General features: G+C 43.2%; 1 protein-coding gene across 1 annotated transcript in view; it reads right to left on the bottom strand.

Annotated features, from left to right (window-relative positions):
* Positions 1–22,634, bottom strand: part of SCN10A (sodium voltage-gated channel alpha subunit 10) — a 93,970-nt gene that overhangs the window by 8,834 nt on the left and 62,502 nt on the right. The window contains exons 14-20 of the mRNA XM_078152078.1: positions 21,797–22,147; positions 19,937–20,398; positions 14,086–14,209; positions 11,867–12,021; positions 9,715–9,888; positions 7,529–7,651; positions 2,996–3,277 (exon numbers count right to left, since the gene is read on the bottom strand). Coding sequence (XP_078008204.1) covers positions 2,996–3,277; positions 7,529–7,651; positions 9,715–9,888; positions 11,867–12,021; positions 14,086–14,209; positions 19,937–20,398; positions 21,797–22,147 — 1,671 coding nt within the window. The remainder of the gene's footprint in view (positions 1–2,995; positions 3,278–7,528; positions 7,652–9,714; positions 9,889–11,866; positions 12,022–14,085; positions 14,210–19,936; positions 20,399–21,796; positions 22,148–22,634) is intronic.

The raw sequence follows: 22,634 nt of genomic DNA, 5'->3' as shown, positions 1-22,634 counted from the left end.
ACTCCAAGCCAGTTTCTCCAGCCACACTCTGCCATGTTGGTTCTTGTTCTGGACGTCATTCCTCTCTCAGTGCAACCTCAGGTTAGGTTGGCTCCTTTGGCCGCCATGCTATGCTGCTGATTCATATCGAGTTTGTAGATCTCTGACATTTAGCTGTAGGGCAGCTATCTTGGACTCATACCAACCTGCCCTTTATGCGTAGCTGTCACTTGATGCTGGAAGAAACATCAACACTGTCCACTCTCTGCAGTCATTGGAAAGTTTCTCCCGGAGAGGGAGTGGAAAAGTTTCCTTTAGATCCCAACTTGCTAGATGTGATAACCTTCCTTTCTTTGTTGTTCTTAATAGTAGCTCTTGTGGATAACAGTCAGTCTGTCATTGCTGGGGCTTTATTGTGATGATGATGGGGTGTCCTCAGTGAGGTTCTGTTCCTAGTGGGCTCCGCACCATTTCTTTTTCTGTAGGCTTCCCCAGTTTTTCTTGTGAGGCCCCTCTGCTCTGCTCAGCTGCCTTTTTTCCCTAATTAGTAGAGTTCTGCTTCTAATGTTCTAACGCCAACAGAATTTGCTGGCAGCTGTTGTCTGCAAGCTCTTAACTGGAAATCAAGCTGACAGGCTTCTCTCACCTCTGCTTTTCTCTCGGTTAGATGGTCCACTTTGATCCCTTGACCAGGGCCCCTCTGCTCCTGGCACATTACTGGGGCTTCTCAGAAAAGACAGACCGTCTGGGCAAGGCTCAGATATGATGTAGTCTGTGATAGGAGACTGTATAAATGGAACATTGACTGAAGGCACTGTTTTGAGGTGTCAGGTACCTTGGAAGCTGGTGCAGGAGGTGGAGTCAGTAGGCTATTTTCATGAGGGGTTGCTATCATACAGTCTGGTGGCCAGACTCTTGGCACGGCAGCCACTCCAGGACATAAACAACCATCACGGCTCCCCGTGTATGTTGAGGAGTTAGAATAAGCCCCAGAAGTCTTGGGGGATTATGCTCATGGGATCCTCTGTGTAGGTGTAGAGATCATGAGGCCATCCATTCAAGCTGGCCTTCTGTTGGAGATACGGCCACCATGTTTTGCAGGTACCTGTATATACCATTCTGAATAAATCCATATACCCCATGACTGAGTTGTCATACTATAACCCTAGTCCAGTGGTTATGTTTCATTTAGTGGATGGAGTGTAGTAGTCTGGTGTGTGAGGGGAGTAGCCCATCTACCCTGCTGGGAAGGTACAAAAATCTGCATCCTGAACTTGCTGCTGTGAATCAGGCCTATGAGGCATAGCTGGTGTGGAGGAGCTGTGTAATCTGCTGGCTGAAATAGTGCCAGGATGTGTGGGTTGAAGACATGTTTTGTGCAGTGGAGACAACTGTGGACTCAGAATCTGGAGAGTGTACACTCACTAACTGTGAAATAACACTAACCTCTTTGAACACCTGTGCCCAGCCTTCCCTTTAAAGTGGAGATAAAGACATTTGCTTCCTGTTCTTCAGAGGGGTTGAGATTTCAACATCGTGGGGAATGATCAGTGCAGAAACTCCTTTTGTTGATCAAGAACGATGCTGGGTTTGGAGTGAAAGGACATAGGTTCAAAGCCCAGTTCCACCATTGATTACATAGGTGTCCTTGGGTAAGTCATTTCTCTGTAGGCCTGTTTTCTTCTCTGTAAAATGAGGGTTGACAGGACTATAGAGCTAGAGCTAGAAAAGACTTTAGAGGCCAACCCCTTAATTGTATGGATGAGGAAACTGAGGACCAGAGAGGCTGAATGAATGGGTTGGACCAGATGGTCTTGACAGTCCTTTCTAGCTCCAGATCTATGATGCAGATATCCACCTCTTCTGTAGCTTTTTTGTCCTAGACAGATGCCTGGGTCACTGAGTGGATATAACCTGCCCGGGGTCCCACAACCTGCATGTCGGCAGCAGGACTTGAGTCTTCCTGACTCTAAGACCAGACAAACTGTATAAACCCTAAAATGCTATAAAATAATGTGAGTTGTTGGCATAATGCCACAGTTCCTAGGATGAGGCATTGACTTGATGGCAGTGGCATCTAGGAAAAGATAACATAGCAAAGTTTCATAGAATCACAAATTTAGAAGCAGACAGGACTAAAGAGATCATCTAGTCCAATCCTCTCCTTGTAAAGATGAATTAACTGAGGTACAAGGCCACACAGAGGTGGGATTCGGAACCAGGTCTTCTGACTCCAAACCTGCTGCTCTTTCCCCTGTACTTTGCCTGATCTCTTACTGATTATATTTAATTGGACTTAATTTAGTTTTCATTAATCCTTTGATTATTTTGTTGTAGCTGCAGACCTGGGATATTAATGCAGCAGATTCCTGAGGATTCAGTATTCCCATGGCAAGATGGGTGATGCCCACCCTGGGAAACATCTTTTGTACTGACCCATTGAGCAAGAATTATATGCTTTCTGTTCCCTAGCTTGCAACCCAGTGCCAACAAGGCAGCATAGGGAGCAGAAGCAAAGGATTCAAACAGAAGAAGTGGGAATCTGTAGGAGGAGGCATCCTTGTACGTATGGGGCGAATGGGGCAAAAGTTTTCTTTCTCATTTATTCTGTTCTGCTTTTTCTTTAAATGTCTTTTGCCGTGGACTAATAAACCTCTGGCTGGTTTAGTAAAACAGCATCAGCTCATGAGCTGAGGCTGTAAGTGAAAGCTGACTTAAATTATGCCTTTAACCTAGAAGAGTTTTCTATGCTTAGAATCTATAAAGACTAGTTAGACTGAGCTATCCACTCTAATGAATGGCATGAGCTTTACCTATGCATGGAATTCCTATCACAATGTCCATTTTTTCCTGCCATTCTTAGAGACAAACTGGAACTGGCAGAATGCTCAGTGGCATTCAGTTTATGCAAACTCTTGCTGCCTTTGGGCTTTGGAGTGCCATATTTCTATGACTCCTCCTTGGCCATCTCCTCTATCATATTATTCTCCCAATGACAAGAGAGAAGAGAACTTACCACCTGCAGAAGAGCAAGGTAACCTATTCCCACATTATTAAAGTTGACTTTCACAGTGTCCCAGAAGAGACCTGAACTATTCTGCTCATTACATTGGGTCTTGTTATTGGCAATCGACACATTCACAGGGGAGAAGTCTCCTAGGGTGATATTAATGCATCTGCCAAATTTTCCTGAAAAGAGATTCACTCCCATGATGCTGAAGATGAGCCAGAAGATAAGACAGACCAGAAGTACATTCATGATGGAAGGGATTGCACCAACCAGGGCATCTACAACCACCTGGAAATAAAAAAGGGGGAGAAAAGAGGAAGATGGAGAGAGAGAGAGAGTGGAGGGGGGGAAGGGAAGAGGGGTAAGAAGAGAGGGAGAGAGGAAAGGAAAGAGAGAGAGAGAGAAAGAGAGAGAGAGAGAGAGAGAGAGAGAGAGAGAGAGAGAGAGAGAGAGATGGAGAGAGACAGACAGACAGAGAGACGCAGAGAGAGAGGGAGAGAGAGAACAATGACTATAATTACTTATAAAATGGACAAGTTACAGAAAAATCGAGCTGATTGGACAATAGAATAATTTTCTGTCTTTGAACATGGTAAGACACTGGGATTGGACACTCAATGAGGTTGCAGAATTATTTTTCCTCAGAGTTTTTAGAAAAGTGATTGGGTTTCATTTGTTAGGAATAGATTCAAACTACTCCCCCTAGGACAAGAAATACCAAGGTCCAGCAGTGTGGTACAGTAGATACAGTACCACATCTGGAGTCAGGAAGACCAGGGTTCAAATCCTGTTGCAATCCATTTGTCAGCAATATGATTCTGGACAGATCAACTAACTTCTCTGAGCCTCAGTTTCCTTAATTATAAAAAAAAGATTACAATATGTATGTTACTCACTTCACAGGATTGTCGGGAGGCTCAAATGAGGAAATATATGTAAAGTATTTCACAAAGCTTCAAGCATGTAAATGTCAGTAATTAGTAAGAGGCAAGGATAGACAGTTTCATTGGCATGCTGAACACATGCACACACACACACAAGTGCACACACGTGCGCGCGTGCGCACGTGCTCTGGATCTTTCTTAGATACAATGAATCACAACATGGAATTTGGTGCTTAGCGGCCTTCTGGCTTCCAGCTAACCAAACAACAAAGCAGACACAAATGTAGCCATCATCACCAGCAACCGCAGCCACCATTTTTTCCTATAGTGTTTTTAGGTTTGAAAAGTGTTTTACTTGCATGCTCTCATTCAAACTTCACCAGAGTCCTGGAGGTGGCCACTATACATATTATTATGAATGAGAAAACTGAAGCACAGAAAAGTCAAGTGACTTGCTCATGGTGATACAGGCAACAAGTATCACAGTCGGGATCTGAACCCAGGTCCATCCTGACTCCACGTGCAGGATTCTCTCCACATTACCTGATTCCTCTCCAACACATTCTCACACAGATGCATGCCTGCCTCCTCATAGGTGAATAATAGACCCCACTCTAATACCTATAATTATAATTTTGATTATTCTTGCTACATATAGCTTTTATTATTGATAATTGTTGCAGAAATTCTGGAGGCAGGGCAGATGCACACATGCCCAGTAAAGTATATAATAGCTAGAAACCAGCCACTTTGGAAGTTTGGCACATAGGACCTGCCCAAGTAATCATCACTGCTGACACTTAGATAGTGTTTTGAGATTTGTAAAATGTTTTATGCAGTTTCTCATTTACATAGGGCTGCTTGATTCAATACTGGAAATATGATCAAATTAATTAAAAACCCTTTTATTTGATAAAAGTCAAAACTACAACTTCAGAAATAATTGAATTAATTAGAACTGCCCCTTCCCCCATTATTAAGATGAGGAAGGAGGACAATATTGTAGAAAGAACCACTAGGCCAGGAATTAGAAGGTATGAGCTTGAATCTTGGCTCTGCTCCCGAATACCTGTGTAACATTTGCAGGAACAAAGATGATGTGGTGAGAAAGTGTGGAGGAACGTTTGGGGTGGCAGCCAGCAGCTAGGTTTAGATGCATTGTCAGTTACGTGTGCACATAGAAAGTGCTTACCCGATGTTTGTTGGGTTAGATTGGGTCAGATGTAGAGAAGTAGGAGGTAAGACTGACTAGGGAGGGTGGGACTCACTAACACAGGGCCTTCAGGGCCAGGATGAGGCAACTGGAATTTGTCCTAATAAGGGAGACTTCCAGGAGCCAAGATGGAGGAGTAAAAAGGTAGTTGCTCTCACTCTTCCCTATCAACCTCTGAAAACCCAGAAAATATCACCCCAGAAAAAAGCCCTGGAACAGCTAAACTAGAAGAAAGACAGGAAGCAGCAGTGTAGCAGCCCAGCAAACAGGTCTCCCAGTGCCTCAGCAAAAACAAGGGAGGCAGAACTACAAGGGGCCCCAGGCGGATAAGTACCCTGCAGCATTCTGAAAGAAGCTGAAGAAAGCAACCTAGAGTCTTCCTAAAGCCCCGGACATGCTGGTTCCAGCCCAACACCAGGTGAGCTGTTGGAGCTCTGCAGCCTCCAATTGTGAAGAAATCCTGAAGCCCAGGTGGTACAGCAGGCAAACACCAACACCTGGACCTCCAAGTGCCTCAGTAAGGTTGGGGAAACTGGTGGGGGCCAGCTCGGAAAACCACCAGATGCCTCGGCACTCTACCTCAAAGGAATTTCCCAGTGCATTAGCAGAAATGAGGGAGGCAGCACTGCAAGGGCCCCAGGCAGATAAACACCCTCCAGCACCCATCTAAAAGGAGCTGAAAAAATCTAAAGGAAAGGAAAAGCAGGCAACCTAGAATTGCCTGAAAGTTCCAGCCTTGCTGATTCCAGCCCAACACAAGGTAAGCTGCCAGAACCCTACAGCCTCTAATTACCAACTTAAGAGGCCCCAGCACACAAAGCCAGTGACCAAGATCTAGGCTCCCAACACAAGAAGCTTGGGTCACTGCTCTCTGTTCCCCAGCAGGAGAGCTCAATCTCTTTAAAGGCCAGGGAATAAAGAAACACCATGAGTAAAAAGAAACATACCATAGATTGATATTATGAGAAGAGTGAAGATCAAGACAGAAATTCTGAAGAGGACAACATTGTCAACAAATCCACATCTGCAACATCAAAAGGGAATATGAACTGGTCTGAAGCCCAAAAAGCCTTTTTGGAAGAGCTCAAGAAGGATTTTAAAAGTCAAATGTGAGAGGTAGAAGAGTCCTTCAAAAATATGATTGGCCAATTGGAAAAAAGGTACACTGAAGAAAACAAGTCCCTAAAAAAACACAATTGGCCAATTGAAGAAGGAAGTACAAAAACTAACAGAAGCAACAGGGAGCTATAGAAGATTTCAGAGCAGAGGAGTAACGTGATTGGAGCTATACATTCCTGGGGTTTCTCTGCTGGCGCTGTATAAAATGTTTGGAGAAAGAACATTAGTTAGAAGGTGACTGAGAGAGAGCAGCTCTCATCTGTCTGGTGGGGCAATCTTGGATACGTACCTTAAGGTAAATACACAGGGGCCTTGATAAATGTCTGTGAATGGAAATTGACTATGATGTGGGTCCATTTTTGGAACCCCTTCAAAGGGCTCTTTTTTAGGGACCAGGAGGACCTGGCACTGCCTAGCCCCAAGAGTATTCACCTACAGAAAAAATGTAGGCACTGTCAACATCATAATAACTAGAATCTACACAGCATCTTAAGGTTCGTGGAATGCTTCACATACATTATCTCATCCGACTCTCATAACAACCCTGGGAGGTGGGTTCTTCTTATCTTCTTATCTCCATTTTGTAAACTGGGAAATTGAAGCTTGGACAGATCAAGTGATTTGCCCAGGATCACATAGCCAGTGGGTCCCTGAGGCTAGATTTGAACTCAGGTCTTCCTGACTCCAGGTCCAAGTACACCATGCAGCCTCTCGTTCACTGACCTCATTTTTTACAGGTAGATTGTTGGAGACACTTAAATGATATACCCAGACCTGGAGCTAAAAGTTCCATGAAACATGCAAACGTCTCAACTTGGGTGAAAAAAGCCACTCAACGGGTGAGAGTTCACTCAGCTGTGGTGTGAACTTTTATTCACATATTCATTTTAATTTACAAAAGGGCCTTTCCTGCTTGATGGGGATATCTGGACGGAGACTAAGAAATCCTTCTAAACATTTCCCAGTGGGATATCACTCCCTGTAGCAGAAATCAAGAGCAACTTATCCAGATTTAGACAAGTACCATTTCCTGTTTCAGACTTGTCCTGTGTCAATAAAGATACTCTGGAAAGATGCTGGATTTGGAGTCTGAGGGTCTGGGTTTGAACCCTAACTCTGTTTTTCTGTCTGTGTGACCTTGGGTCAGTCACTTGATTTCTATGGGGATCAATTTCCTTATCTGAAAAGTGAAGGGAGTTAAACCTGATGGTCTCTGAGGTCTGTTCCAGCTCTTAATTTGTGAACCTAGGGGAAAGGAAATGGTGGATTTCAAATGATTTGGAATGGAGATCATTTTTACAAATTTTACCATTTCAGCCTTACCCTCATGCCTTCAAATCGTGACAGTGCTCTCAGAGGTCTCAGTGCTCGGAGAGTCCGGAGGGATTTAATGGGACCGATATCAGAGTAGCCTAGTGTATTTGCTATGAGGCTTATCATTGAAACCTGAAAGAAGGTAGAAAAGTTACAGAAGATCATACTGTGAGAAAAACTGGTTCTTTGAAATAGTTTTCTTCATAAAGAGTTAAAAACAACCCCACAGAACTGCGAATGAGAGGGAATACAGTGGAAACCAAGCAGGGGTATGTTGGTAAATGTTTAACTGGTTCTTTGGGAAAAAATGTATCTGTACCACTTTTAATTCATTGTTAACTTTCCATCACTTTCTTATGTCTAGATAATCAAAAAACAAACAATCAAGCCTTAACTTGTAGCATTTGCTGATTCTTGAGGTATAAATGCTCACACCTCAATGTTCAACAATGGACTCCAACACATGCCTGGCCAAGGTAGGGCTCCAGAAAGGTCTCAACAGGGCTGAAACATTGGGCTGCGGCTAATCAAATGAAAGCTAAGAGGGACAGATGTAAGGTTGGACACTAGGGGTCCAATCAGAGGAGGAACAGAGAACAGACAGAGAACTGAAATTCAAGTTTTCATGGGTTCTTCTCGGTCAGATGCAAATCTGGCTGTCCCCACTGAGTGGATTCTCCCCCTACTCAGCTCCACTTCCTGGTTTCCTTCAAGTCCAAGCTAGCTCCTAGTCCCTCTTCCTGCTAAGGTTGGCTCCAAGTGCGTACGGTGTGGGTCATGCTTCTAGGTAGTTGTTTTTATGTTGTGTCTCCCACTAGAATGCAAACTCTGTGAGGGAAGAAAGCATTCTTGTCTTTTTTTTCACATCCTCAGTGCTTGGCACACTATCTGGTGCATATTAGGTGCTTAATAAATGCTCGTTGACTAGCCACTCAAGCTGGGAATCATCCAGGAGAGTGTGCCTGGGTAGGCAAGGGGAGGAAATCAGAATAGCCCATGAGAGAATCAGATGAACAGACTGAGGGTGTTTAACCTGCAGAAGAGAAAACTCAGAAGGGACTTGGTAGTTGTCTTCAATTTGTCTTGGGGAAGAAAGACCCTGGAAAACTCAGTGCACAAGTGCTGGATAGATGGACGATGCAGACAGGTAGAGTTAGTCTACCCGACAACTGGACCTCTCCAGACTTCTTGGTGGTCACTCTCCAGGGAGATTTCAAGTTTGGGTTGGACTACAGGTCCACTGAGGTCTCTAGCAATACTGAAAATCAAAGATTTTGTGATTCTTGTGGCCTGAAGCACCAGGCTGGACACATGGCAAATACTTTATAAATTCTCCTTTGATCTGGATTTTAAATCAGAGAGTCTATGTATGAATCCCATGTCTCACATATAATTGTATGGCCCTGGGCAAATCTTTTTTCCTCTCTGAACCTCAGTTTCTTCATCTGTAAAATGAGCTGGAGAAGAAATGGCAAAATGCTCCAATGTTTTTGCCAAGAAAACCCCAAATGGGGTCATCACGAGTCAGACACGACTGAGATGACTGAACAGCAACCAAAATGAAAGGGTTGGACCGGGGGTGTAAGGCCCCCTTCCAGCTGTGAATCCTGGAGTCTCAGCATTCCAGATGGATTCCAGATGGCAGGGTGCAAAACAATCCATGAACACGTCCGCTGGAGTTGCTTGCGTTCTTCCCAAACTTGGCTTGTTTAGCAGTCAACAAGAGTTCCAGTCCCTGGCCCAGGACTTTCTCAGCTCCCATGCCAGAGTTCTTTCTGCAGTCCTGGTGCCAATTTCCCACCCACATTTTCCGAAAGGAAAACATCCCACTCAGTAGCAGCACAGAACACCTCTTGTGATGTCTTTGTGCTTCACCCTGACATTTGAAGGCCTGTGGAAAGGCAAGAGAAAGCACTCATGGCTCTCAGTTCTCTCTGAATGAGGAAATGAGGCCCTGTGAGTTACAGACACTGCCTCAGCGCAAAGCCTGTTAGCCTCAGATGTTTCAAAGAGTTGCTAGGGTTCCTCATCTTATCCATCAGCCAGCTGCAGTCTCTCCTTTGTCCCTAGAGATGTGGTGGAGGCTAGTCCCCAGAAGTCTTGGAAAGGAGCCCCCTTAACTTGTAATTTTATCTCAGCAGCCTTTGTGTGCCACCCAACCATGGAAGAAGAGGGTCCAGGAGGGCCGTACTCACATCCACAATGAGGAAGTCCAGCCAGCACCAGGCATTGGTGAAGTATGTCTTGAAGCCGTAGGCCACCCACTTCAGCAGCATCTCAAGGATAAAGATGTAAGTGAACACCAGGTCAGAAAACTCCAGGATGGCTTTCAGTGTGTGCCTCTCATCCAGATAAATGTCTTCAAAAGCCTGGAATGAAGAGAGACAGATGATATGCCTACCCACATCATCACTAGGCAGAAAAGTGTCAAGAGATCCTAGCTCTTACCCTTTCCGATGGGCTTCTAAGATGGCACTGTTACTTTCTTTCTCTCCGTATGTGCACATATACATGTATACACACACGCATATATATGAATATACTGTACATACTTATCCATGTGTGGATACCCACACTCACACACATATGCATATACATACATGCATGCATACATACATGCATACATTTCAGTTCAGTTGCAAAATGGCCATTCTATCAGAACTGGGTGGGATAAATGCTTCCATTCAAACAATCAGGTGGAGCCCTGCAAGCAACAAGAAAAGGAGCCTTTCACAGGATCCAGGAATTCTTAACCTTGGGATTGTGAACTTGTTCTAAAAAAAAATTTTTTTTTTGGTGGATAACTATATCTGAATAGAATTTGTAATCCCATGTATTTTAATTGATGTATTTGAAACTATTATTCTGAGAAGGGGTCCACAGGCTTCATCAGATTACCCTAGGGGTTCCATGATGCAGAAAAGATCAACAGCTTTGCTAGGATCATAGATGAACAAAAGAGGAAACTGAGGAAGATGCAAGTGGCTTGTCCATGGTAATACAGGTATTAAGGGAAAGCAGAAGGTTTTGAACCCAAGTCTTTCGACTCCAAACCTAGTGCTCTTTCCATTGCACCAGGCTGCCTTTCTCAGGTTGTCTCAGACTGTGGAAATGAGCCAAAAGGAGTTTATTAAGAATTGTAGCCTGCTTAGATTTAATGGCAACCACTTCCAATATTTTGATGCTTGAATAAATTGGGGCTCTCACCAATGTGGATGTTCCTTCCACCAATGCAAATCTCAATCCATCCGTGCATTCCTATCCTATGCTCTTCTTATCTCTACTTTCTGTAATTCTCCTTATAAGGGCTTCAGCCCATGCGCTGGGGGAACTCCTTCTACTTGTCTGGACAATGAGGGGATTGATATTGATTGACTGCGTACTGGTCATCCCTCACTCTCACTATGGGACTAGCCCAATTTTCTTTTCTTTCTTTTGCTTTTTTTTTTTTAGTTCTACATTTTCTTATGAAAAAGGATTCTGGACTCATCGCAAATGTATGAGGAACATTGGGCATTGGTGAATGGCTCAGGTCCCCAGATAGCTACAACACCCCAGGGGGACAGTGGCTGTGTCCCAGAGTATTGGCAGGCTTCAGCATCAGGAGGAAAAGAGAAGGAGGAGAGGTAGAAAAAGAGTGAAGAAAGGTCTAGAGTTTGGGGGAACTTGGGTGCAAATCTGGTCCCCGGCACTTACTGTGGGATCCAGAGCAAGTCTTTGAATCTCTGGTTCAAGCAACTCTGAAGGACAGGAAATTCTGTCAGTTCTGGAGGAACTGCCAATCTGCCTCAGTACCCCCTCCTTACAACACACTGATGCAATCACAGGTCCCAACCAAGACAAATTGAAAAAAGGTTGACTATTTTCCACTCTGTTTCATGAATTCACACTCTTGCTTTCAACAGGCAATGAGGTGGTATAGTGAATAGAACACCGGGACTGGAGTCAGCAAGATCTGAATTCAAATTCTGCCTCGAATACTTACTGGTTGTGTGACTCTGGGCAAGTTAACTTATGTTTGCCTCAGTTTTCTCAACTGCAAAATTGCAATAATAATAGTACCTAAATTGCAAGCTTGTTGTAAGTATATAAAGTGCTCAACACAGTACATGGCACATGGTAGGTGATCAATAAATGCGTATTCCCTTCCCATCTTCTGGGTTAGAACGTAAGTTCTAGAAGGGCAGAAATTGTTTTGGCTTTGTCTTTATATCTACAGTTCTTAGGTCAGTGCCTGGCACAGTGTCCTTGCTCAATAAATGCTTGGTTATGAATTCAATCTGACTTCAGGAAACTGCTCTGTTCACCACACTGCCTCCCTTGCTCTCAGTTCAAACCTCCAATTACCAGGGCTCCACTGCTCAGCAGAATCATAAAGATGATAAAACTCTCAAACCAGTTGTGTTCCACAATACGGTAGCAGGTTTTCCTCAGGCTCCAGAAGAGAGATCCAGGAAACTTTCCTGTGTCTGCTGTGCAGCATGGACAGAGCCTAATGCAGTCTGGAAGAAGAGAAGCCATTGAAGTGGGACATACAACATGGTAGCCAGCCAATCTACCCATCTCCAACTTCCCACTCCATTACCCACAATCAAGATTCAGATACCCTGGCCACTATGCTTTAGGCAAGGGTTCTAGTGCCTTCCCAATTCTGCCTCTCATTATTCATTGGACCATAGCTATGGAGTTGGAAGGGACCCTTATTTTACAGATGAGGAAACTGAGGCCAAGAAAAAAGGGATGGTTAAGTAGCCAGGTCCTCTGACTCCAAATTCAGGGTTTCAAAAAAGATTTTTAGCAGTCTAGAGCATTGGACAGAATTGAATAAGATGAAATTAAAAAGGGATAAATGTAAGGTCTTAGACTTAGGTCCAACAAATTTACTTCATAAACATAAGAAGAGGAAGGCATGGTTTATCTAAAAAAGTTCTGGGGGTCTTAGTGGATTTCAAGGTCAATATGAGTCAAAGATGTGACATGGCTACTGAAATGCTGCTTTGATTTTGATTTCCGTTAAGAGAGGCATTTTCAGTCATTTTTTTTTTCAGTTATGTCTGACTGTGACCCCATTTGGGCTTTTCTTGGCAAAGATATTAGAGTAGTTTGCCATTCCCTTTTCTGGCTCATTTTACAGATGAGGTAAACTGAGTTAAGTGACTTGCCCAGGGCTATACAGCTAGTATTAGAGGCTAGATTTGAACTCAGGAAGCAGAGTCTTCCAGAGTCCAGCCACCTAGCTTCCCCAAGTTATGCCCTAAGAGAGAGATAGCTTCCAGAAATAAAAAGATGGTTCTTTGGTACTCTGCCCTAGCTGGACCATACCGGGAGTTATAAGCACCATGTTTTTGAGGACAATGCTAAGCATCCAGACAGCTAGTCTTGAGCTTGGGGATGGTGAGAACCAGTGGAAGGAAGTAGGGATGTTTAACCTGGAGAAGAGAGGCCTCAGGGTGGGACATGGGAGTTGGCTTCAAGTATTGGAAGGGTAGTCATGAGGAAGAGGAAATACTTTTGTTCTGCTGGGCCCCAGAGAGCAGAATGTAGAGTAATGGTGGAAAGCTGGAAAGAGGCCATTCAAATTTGATGTCAGGCAAAACAAAACCACTTCTTAAGGATTGGAGCTGACCCAAAGTAGAGTGTGCTGCTTCCAGTGGGAGGGCTTCAAACAAGGTGGATGACCATGTGTAGTGGATGACCTAGAGGATTGTTTTTAGGGATAGGTTGCATTATGTGACCTCTGAGGTCTTTTCCAACTCTCACAGAGTGGATTTATCTCCGTATCTCTCTGTCTCTGTCTCTGCCATCTCTTCTCTTGTCCTTTTCACCATCCCCCTTTCCCCAACCTGCCCTCCATCTCTGTCTTTTGCCTTGTGAGAAATTGAGAAGTCTTAACTCACGTCCCGGCATCTTCTTCTGGGTTTAGGACAGGTGTGGATTTATGACTTAGTGCTTATCTCTTCAGATGAATAATTGTATGCCTTATATTTCTCATATTATTATTAAGTGATCTGCTTTTATTAAATAGGAGTCATTATTGAGATAGTTCATTGTTGATGGGCTTATGATTCCCTTGATGGACCATATGCCTGGTATTTCAACTGCTGTTGAATCAATACGTTCATCACAGAGCTGTAAATTCCCTCATAGGTTATATTCTTTTAGTCTCTATTAAATACCTCTTCTGTGTCATTATTTTGTGGGCTAAACCTGCTAAGATGAAACCTAGGAGTTTGGACACCCCAACTGATTTGGGGGTGTGGCAGACTCAAGAACTGGAGAAAGTTGGGGGTTCCCTTCTTGCTAATTCTGTGTTCATGTACCTGGATTAGATTGGAAGCTTTCTGCATCCGTGTCACTTTCTAGATGATGCCCAACTTGGCACCAAGTAAGATTAGGAGAATAGGGGCTTTTTGATGGGAAGAAGGAAGCTGTTTGAAGGTATGTTTCTTACAGGTTTTCATTAACTTTCCCTCCATAACCTAGAAGAAACCCAAGTGAAGGATTGATCAAAGAGAAAAGACTAGCTCTGGGGCTAGCCAGGTACTCAAAGGAAACCAATTACTGACCCTCTGTGAAGCAATCCTTGGGCTCCTCCAAGATCTCTCTGAGATCCGTGATTTTCTTCAGTATTATCTCTGGATCAGGGATGTCCACAGTGCTGCCTTCAGAGCAACTCGTGACATCTCCTCTCTGTAGGACAGAAGCACAGCCTGGTGAATCTTATGCTTGCCTTATGGTCACAGGACACTGGATGATGAAGGCACCTCAGGCATTGCTAGCACATCTTGTTTGGGGAGAAACTGAGGCCCAGTCAGGGGAGGTGCCCTGCCCAGGGTCACACAGGCTGCGAGTGGCAGAGCCTAGACTCATTCTCACCAAGCTTTGATACTTACATCTCTTCAGTACCGTCTTGCCCCTACCCCACTGATTGGAGGGTGGGAGAACCGGGCAAAAACTCCTCCCAAAGCCCTCATTTAATGAGGACTCAGAAACCCAGACAACTGTTCATTTACCACCAGCTACACTGCTTGGATGGACTCCACCACCATCATGCACTTCTCCTAGGTATTTTTCCCTCCCTCCCTTTTCAGCTTCCTTTTGTGTCTATTAGATTGCAAGCTCCTTGAGGGCAGGGACTGTCTTTCTCTCTCCTATTTATGTACCCAGCACTTAGCACAGTGGTTAGCATATAGCAGGAGCTTTATAAACACTTGGTATTGATTTCCTCAGCAGAAGATCTGCCTTCTACATGAAGCCTTTCTGGATCTCCCCCCTCCCCCTCTCCAGCCAGCAACTAGACCTTCCACTCTAAGGTTGCCTTGTATCGACTTTGTATGGATCTTTAATATTGTTTTTGCTTCATGTATATGTATATCTTTATTCCTGTTACTATGCCTATTGTATGTATCTTTAACATACCCATTATTGTATATGTAATCTTTATACCATTAATATGTTTATTATTATATGTGTCTTTAATGTGTATATCTTTATACCATTGATAAGACTATTATTGTATCTTTAATATACTTATTATTATATATAGTTTTATACCATTGTCATGTCTATTATTGTTTATACCTTTAATATACTTATTATATATGAATAGCTGTATACCATTGTATCTTTAATTTATACATTATCATATATGTATATCTTTATACTTATAATTGTATCTTTAATGTGGTTATTATTATATATGGATATCTTGTGTATCTTTAATATGCCTATTTATTTACTGACCACCTCTCCCCCCATGTAGGACTCTTGAGGACAGGAGTCTCTTCATTTTTGTCATTCTCTCCCCATCATTTAACCCACATACCACAGACATTTTAATGAATGTCGATTGATTGATTCTTAGGTAAAAGAAAAGTGAAGTGAGGTAAAAGGAAAATGTCCAAACTTGATTACCATCCTCAGTTTCTCCTTGCTTGCGTCTCCAAAAGTCCAGCTTTCTCAGTGCATCCCCCTCCTGCACCATTCTTTCTCTCTCTCACTCTCCAAGCTCAGCTCTTGAATATATGCCAGCACCAAAACTCTGATGAGGCTCAAATCTGTTTTCTGTCTCTAAGGTAGACCAAAATCTCTTGGCCCTGGGCAACCCTGACTCTAGGGAAGGGCACGTTTTACCTGGTGCCCCTACTCAGTGAAGGAAAGCAGAGGGTTAAATAGCCTGGTGCTAGGCAGCCAAACTGGTCAGCCTTCAGCCCAATGCCATGGCATCCCGTGTTACCTCTGTGGGGCTGCCACCCAATTGGGTATCCTTCCACTGCTTATCCAGGTACAAGGCTAAATCTTCAGAAGACGTCTCAGACATGGGGTGATGGTGGTTCTCCTGGAGCCTTCCTTTTTCTTGCAGGGGGGCTTCCTAATGGGAGAGAAGCCCAGTGATCATCCATCTTCAGGGTCAGCCCTGTGGTTTGAAACCCCCAAGAAACTGGGTTTCAAATCCCCAGAGAAAGTTCTTATACGAAAACGATTTAAACAAATGTGAAGATAGAGGCCATTGCATGAGAGCTCTCAACAAACCATATCTTTCAAAGCTTCTCAGGTCATCACTCACACTTTCCTCTTTGACTTCTTTCATAAGGAAGACAAAGCTCATCTATTAGTGCCCAAGATGTTGTTCCCACTTACATAAGAAGTGGGCTGTGAAGTCGGCAGGTAGGTGAAAGGGGAGGACAGAAGAATTTGCCTTTACCCACCAACAGAACCTTGTTCTAGGCCTGATCCCTTTTTCTCCCCAGGCGTCTTCAATTTCCCCGTCCCCACTGATTTCTCCACATCTAACTTCAACATGCTCAAGTCAACTGAAACCTAAAAAAGATCCTTTTATATCAGCTTTGCTCCCATCCCATTCCTCTTGTTTCTTTCACTGACCAACTCCAGAGGGCTGCCAATCAAGGCTGGCCAGTAATGCCGAATATACGTAGCCCTCTTTATCAAGGGTGTAACCTATGATTCAGTGATTCTTGAAAAAGATGTCTCCACTTCTTCACTAGCCACTCTTTTCTCAGGGCCTTAGAATCTGACACTTCCTGCCCCATTCTGCATTACTTAAGACTTCTTAGTCACCAAATCCAATGGCTTTTTAGTTATATTGGGAGAAAAAGGAAGATTAAAGAAGAACTAGGACCTTTGCTTGGTTTGGACGAGACCACAGTAACTGACACTGGAGAGAAGGCCTAAGTGTCTTCACTTGTTTCTGTTTTCTCTTCAAAGGAGAATGACCTTTATATTGTAAATGGCAGGCCAAAAGGACTATGAACTGATCATTGTTATAAGGAAAGAGATAGTAAGAGCACACTTGGCTGCTCCTGGGTCAGATGAACCTTGTTCTTGTGTGTGAGAAGACCTGGCAGGTGTGATGGCTGAACCACTGCAATGGCCTCTGACAGCTCATGGACAACAGGAGATGCCATACAAGACCACAGAAAGGCAAACGTATTGATTTTCAAATAAAGGGGGAAGAGAACGAAGTCTTCAAGCTATAGGCCAGTAAGGACTTCAATTCCTGAGAAAATCCCAGCAAGAGTGCTTAAAGAGATGCTTGGTGAATACCTAGGAAGGGAAGCTGTTATTCCAAAGAACCAGCTTAGCTTCATCAAGAAGGAATCATGCCCAGCCAAACAAATTTTCTTTTTCTGATGGATTACTAACTAAATAAGTAGATGAAAGTGATGCTGTGGATATAGTTTACCCACATTTTCACAAGGGTTTTTTAAAATAAAGTAATAATAATAATAATGATAAATAACAATGACAATGGTAATAGTTAGCATTTATATAGTGCTTTAAGGTTAAGAAAACACTTTACAAATATTGTCTCATTTGTTCCTCACAAAAACCCTGGGAGGCAGGTACTATTATTATCTTCATTTTATAGATGAGAAAACTGAGGCAGACAGAGGTTAAGTGATTTGCCCAGATAGTAAATATCTGAGGCAGGATTTGAACTCGGGTCTTCTTGACTCTAGGTCCAGTATTCTCTCCTCTGCACCTCCTAGCTGCCTATCTCATGCTATTTTTGAAGAGATGATGGAGAGATGTGAATTCAACAATAGAACAGTAAGATGGATTCACAAATTGTTGGGTGTTCGTGGTCCATTATTGATGTGGCAGGAAGTCTCCAGTGCACTACCCCAGGATCTGTACATGGCCCTGTGCTGTCACATTTTTTATCAAATTTAGATAAAGGCACTGATGACATTTTAATCAGATATGCAGATCACAAAAACCTTAGGAGGAGAGTTAAAATAGTGGGTGACAAAAGTCAGGATCCAAACAGATTTTACCAGTCTAGAGCACTAGGCTGAATCTCATGAGATGAAACTTAATGGAGACAAGTGTAAAGGCTTCCCCTTGCATACCAAAGATCTGTTCCATAACTATAGGATAGGGGAGGCACAGATAGGTAGTAGTCATTCTGAAGAGGACCTGGGGGTTTTAGCAGACTACGAACTCAAGATGAATCAGCTGTGTGATGAAACAGCCCTGAAGTCTAACGAGATCTTGGAACTACAGTGGGAAGAGGCATTGACTCCAGTAAAAGGGAGGTGATGGTTCCACAACTCTCTGCCCTTGTCAGACCTCCTCATCAGGACTAGTGTGTCCAGGTTTTTTGCACCACAATTTAAGGATGACATTGATAAACTGAAGAGTTCCTAGAACACCACTGACCCACTTTTACAGCCCAGGACACCATGGGTGGAAATTGTGAAGAGACAGATTTAAACTTGCTGTCAGCAAAAAGCAAAATTAGCTCACAGTGCATGCTGTTCCAAAGCAGAGAGAGCAGGCTGTCTCTTGAGGGGGTGGCCCCTCCCTTCTTGGAGGCCTTCAAGCAGAGGCCAGCCAACTACTGGTTGGGTGGGTTAGAGTAGGGATCCCTTCCCGTATAGATAGGACTAAATAGCCCAAAAGGTCCTTGCCAACTCTCCAATTCTGGGATTCTGTAAGCCCTCTTGAGCCCTCTGGGGCATGTGCCCCCATCACCACTCCTTTCCTGTTGGAGACTCTCTCTTCCTTTGGCTATAGAGACCCAATACTTTCCTTCGACCTCTTCCCCTCTTTCCCTTAACCCAGATGATCCTTTCCTAATCCCTTATGGTAAATGATCTCTAAATGTAGCCACCTAGGTGGGGCAGTGGGAGAGTGCTGGATTCAAAAAGTCATGAATTCAAATCTTGCTGCAGACACTAGCTCTGATTTTGAGCAAGTCATTTATAACTTGTCTGCCTCAGTTTCCTCATTTGTTAATAGGAATAATGATAGCACTGACCTCCTCCCAAGGTTGTTGTTATGGCATATAAAAGCTCACTATCATTATTGTTATAATTATTATTATTATTATTACCCCCCCAAATGTCTGTCCTTCACCCTTTCCTCTACTCTCTCCTTTGGCAAACTCATTTGTTCTGTAAGCTTCAGCTCCCACCTTGACATAGGTGCCTCCCATATATCTCTCTGCCTTCCCTTTCCAAGCTTCAGATTCACAGATATGACTGCCTGCAGGTGACGCCATAGGTCCTATACTGTACAATGTTATCTTATTATATATTCCAAGCACCATGCTAGGTGTTGGAGATATCACAATAATGGTAACAGTAGTAGTTATAGGAATAATAACTCACATTTGCGTAGTGCTTTTAGGGTTTGTGAAACACTTTATAAATTATCTCATTTGCCTCACAACAACCCTGGTAGATAGGTTATTATTATTATTTTCATTTAACAGGTGAGGAAATGGAGGTAGATAGAAGCAAGTGACTTGCCAGGGTCACACAACTCTAGTCATTTATTGAGGCCATATTTGAACTCAGGTCTTGCTGACTCCAGCACTGTAACCATTGTACCCCTTAACTATATCTATATCTATATCTATATCTATATCTATATCTATATCTATATCTATATCTATATCTATATCTATATCTATATCTATATCTATATCTATATCTATATCTATATCTATATCTATATATCTATATCTATCCATATCCATATCCATATGTATATGTATATGTATATGTATATGTCTATGTCTATGTCTATGTCTATGTCCATGTCCATGTCCATGTCTATGTCTGTATCTGTATCTGTATCTATATCTATATCTATATCTATATCTATATCTATATCTATATCTATATCTATATCTATATCTATATCTATATCTATATCTATATCTATATCTATATCTATATCTATATCTATATCTATATCTATATCTATATCTATATTTATATCTATATCTATCTCTATCTCTATCTCTATATCTCCATATCCATATCCATATCTATATCTATCTATGTGAATTCCATGAATTCTTTTGGTACAGAAAGACATGGAGATTTCCCTCTCATCATTTTACAGATGCCCCAAATGAGAATTCTTCACCTGTTTTGGAGCCACTTCTAATGCCACATTTGGTTCCTCTTCCTCCTCCTCCTCCTCCTCCTCATCTTCGATATCAGATTCTGCCACCGCCATTGGGACTGAGATCTCCATGTTGCTGTTTACCATGACATTTCCAGGGTCATTGGTGGGGCACATGGTCAACTCCAAGGCCAGCCCATTGGGAGCTGGGTTATCTTTGATGCTGCCAACATTGGTGAGCACCTGGGCAGCCATGTGGTTTGGGGCTCCTGATTCGGAGAGGGCCATTTTTACCATCACCTTCTGCTTCTCTTCTTTGGCTTTTGAAGTCCTGAGCTTTCTGCCCCAAAAGTCCCGAATGGCCTGCACTATGAGATGCATGAACTTTTGGATCCTGGCCAGGGCTACCTGCAGGTTGTTCAGTTCTCCATCATCTTCTGAGGCTAGGTTGTCAGCACTGAAGGAATTCAGCAGCAAAGCAATGAACAAGTTGAGGACCTACAGATGAGGAAAGAGAAAAGAGAACTATCTGGACCACCATTTTCCAAGTCAGCCATGGATTTGTAGATTGTAGAACACGTTCCTTAGCTCTACAGTAATCTGGTGAGGGCAGCTACCATCTGAAAATGAGGCAAAATGGGAAAGGACACTAAAAAATAGTTAACATTTCTATAGTATTTACTATGTGCCAGGCACTGTCCTAAGTGCTTTACAAAGAGTATCTCATTTGATTCTCACTGCAATACTGGGAGGTAGGTACTATTATCATCCCCATTATACAACTGAGTAAGCTGAGGCAGACAGAGGGTAAATGACTTGTCCAGGATCACATAGCTAATAAGTATCTAAGGCTGGATTTGAACTCAGGACTTTATGATTTCAGGACCATGGTTCTATCCACTGTGCCACCTAGCTGATCATTCAAGGGTCTACTGACACAAGCTGAGGGAGCAGGCTGAGAGGACAGCTTTCCTGTCCTCTGTCTGGCCTGAATCACAGGGGACATCATGGTGCTGAGAAAAAACTTGTTACCATATCACACAGCACAATTGGTGTGAAATTTTGATTGTTTTCATGACTCTGCTGAGCAGCGGAGCCCTGGTGATTGGAGGTTTGGATTGAGAGCAAGGGAGGCAAAGAAGGCAGTGTGGTCCTGAAGACCTCAGATACTTCCCAGCTGTGTGACCCTAGGAAGCTTATTTACCCTCTGCCTGCCTGCCTCAGTTTCCTCATCCATAGGATGGGGAATAGTTATAGCACCTACCTCAGAGTCATTGTGAATATCACATTGGATAATATTGGTAAAGTACCTGGCAAAATCTAAAAGTGGGAAATCCTTTTAATTATTATCATCACATCAGGAATACTGTTCTTAATATTAAATACCACATTTTTAGGCTTGCAGGAAAATTGATTTCACTTGTAGAGAAGAAGGACCCAGGCAATGTGGATATACCCATATTTAAGGGGGACATTAAGGAAAAAACAGCAAAGAAGGAACTATTAGAGGAGTAGGAGAAGAACCGTGAAAGGCCAATATCTCCAAAGCCAAGATGTGAAAGAGTGTCAGGAAAGCAATCTGAAGTGTCTAAGGCCACCAAGAGGTTTCAGAGAATGGAGACAGAAGAACAGCCAGAGCAGTGGAAATACAGTCAGCTTTGGAGTCAGAGGATGTGGGTTTGAATGCAGCCCAGGGCTGGGCACATTATTTACCCCTATGGGCAGTGCTCTCCTCATCTATAAAAGGGAAAGAAGAAATGGTTGAAATCCTGGACATGAATATTTGTATAGAAAATCCAGAGAGTTGCTAGGACACCATTGAGCCAGCTTTGCAGCCCAGGAGATATGTTTACAAGGGAGGATGTGAACCCCCTTAAATGGGATCTGGCTACTTACCACCAGGTTCCCCAGCACCATCACCATTAAGAAGACGATGAGGCACATGTATATCCCAGACACTTCCATACAGTCCCACATGGTCTCGATCCATTCCCCGCAGAGGATTCGGAACACAATGAGAAAAGAATGGAAGAAGTCATGCATATGCCAACGAGGCAACTGCCCCGTGACTTCATTACGGAGCTTAACATAGTTCTCTCCAAACAGCTGCTTTCCAACCACAGCAAAGATGAAGACGATGATGGCTAGGATCAGGGTGAGGTTGCCCAAGGCTCCCACAGAGTTGCCAATGATCTTGATGAGATTGTTCAAGGTTGGCCAGGACTTGGCCAGCTTGAAGACCCTCAGCTGGGAAAAAGCAGAAACATAGTGGGGGTTAACTCAGTGTCATTATCATCTACTCAAATGCCCCCAAGTCTTCAATGAAGCCATTACCCTTGAGAGATAGCGGGCCGAGCAAGACTTTAACTTTGAGGGCTGGGACCAAATCTTTACAAGGCTTAGCTGTCATGAACCTCTGTGAGCCTCAGTTTCCTTGTTTGTCAAACGAAGATAACGATATCTGATAACACGAGAAAATGTATACAAAACTCTCTGAAAACTTCAGAGTGGCTTATTAGTGTCAGCTTTGCTGTGAATCAATTGATCGACCAAAAATCCATCAGTAAGCATTTATTAAGAGCCTACTATGAATCAGGTACTGCACTAAGCACTGGGGACACAAAAAGAGGCAAAAGACTGCCCCTGCCCTCAGGGAGCTTACAATCTGCTGGAGGAGACAACATGCAAACAAAAATATTCAAAGCAAAACATACACAGGATAAACAGGAAGCAG

Source organism: Phascolarctos cinereus, unplaced genomic scaffold, assembly GCF_003287225.1.
Source record: "Phascolarctos cinereus isolate Bilbo 61053 unplaced genomic scaffold, phaCin_HiC Scaffold_4;HRSCAF=312, whole genome shotgun sequence".
NCBI lineage: Eukaryota > Metazoa > Chordata > Mammalia > Diprotodontia > Phascolarctidae > Phascolarctos > Phascolarctos cinereus.
Note: the sequence above shows the minus strand (reverse complement) of the source record. Positions and strands in the feature narration are given on the sequence as shown.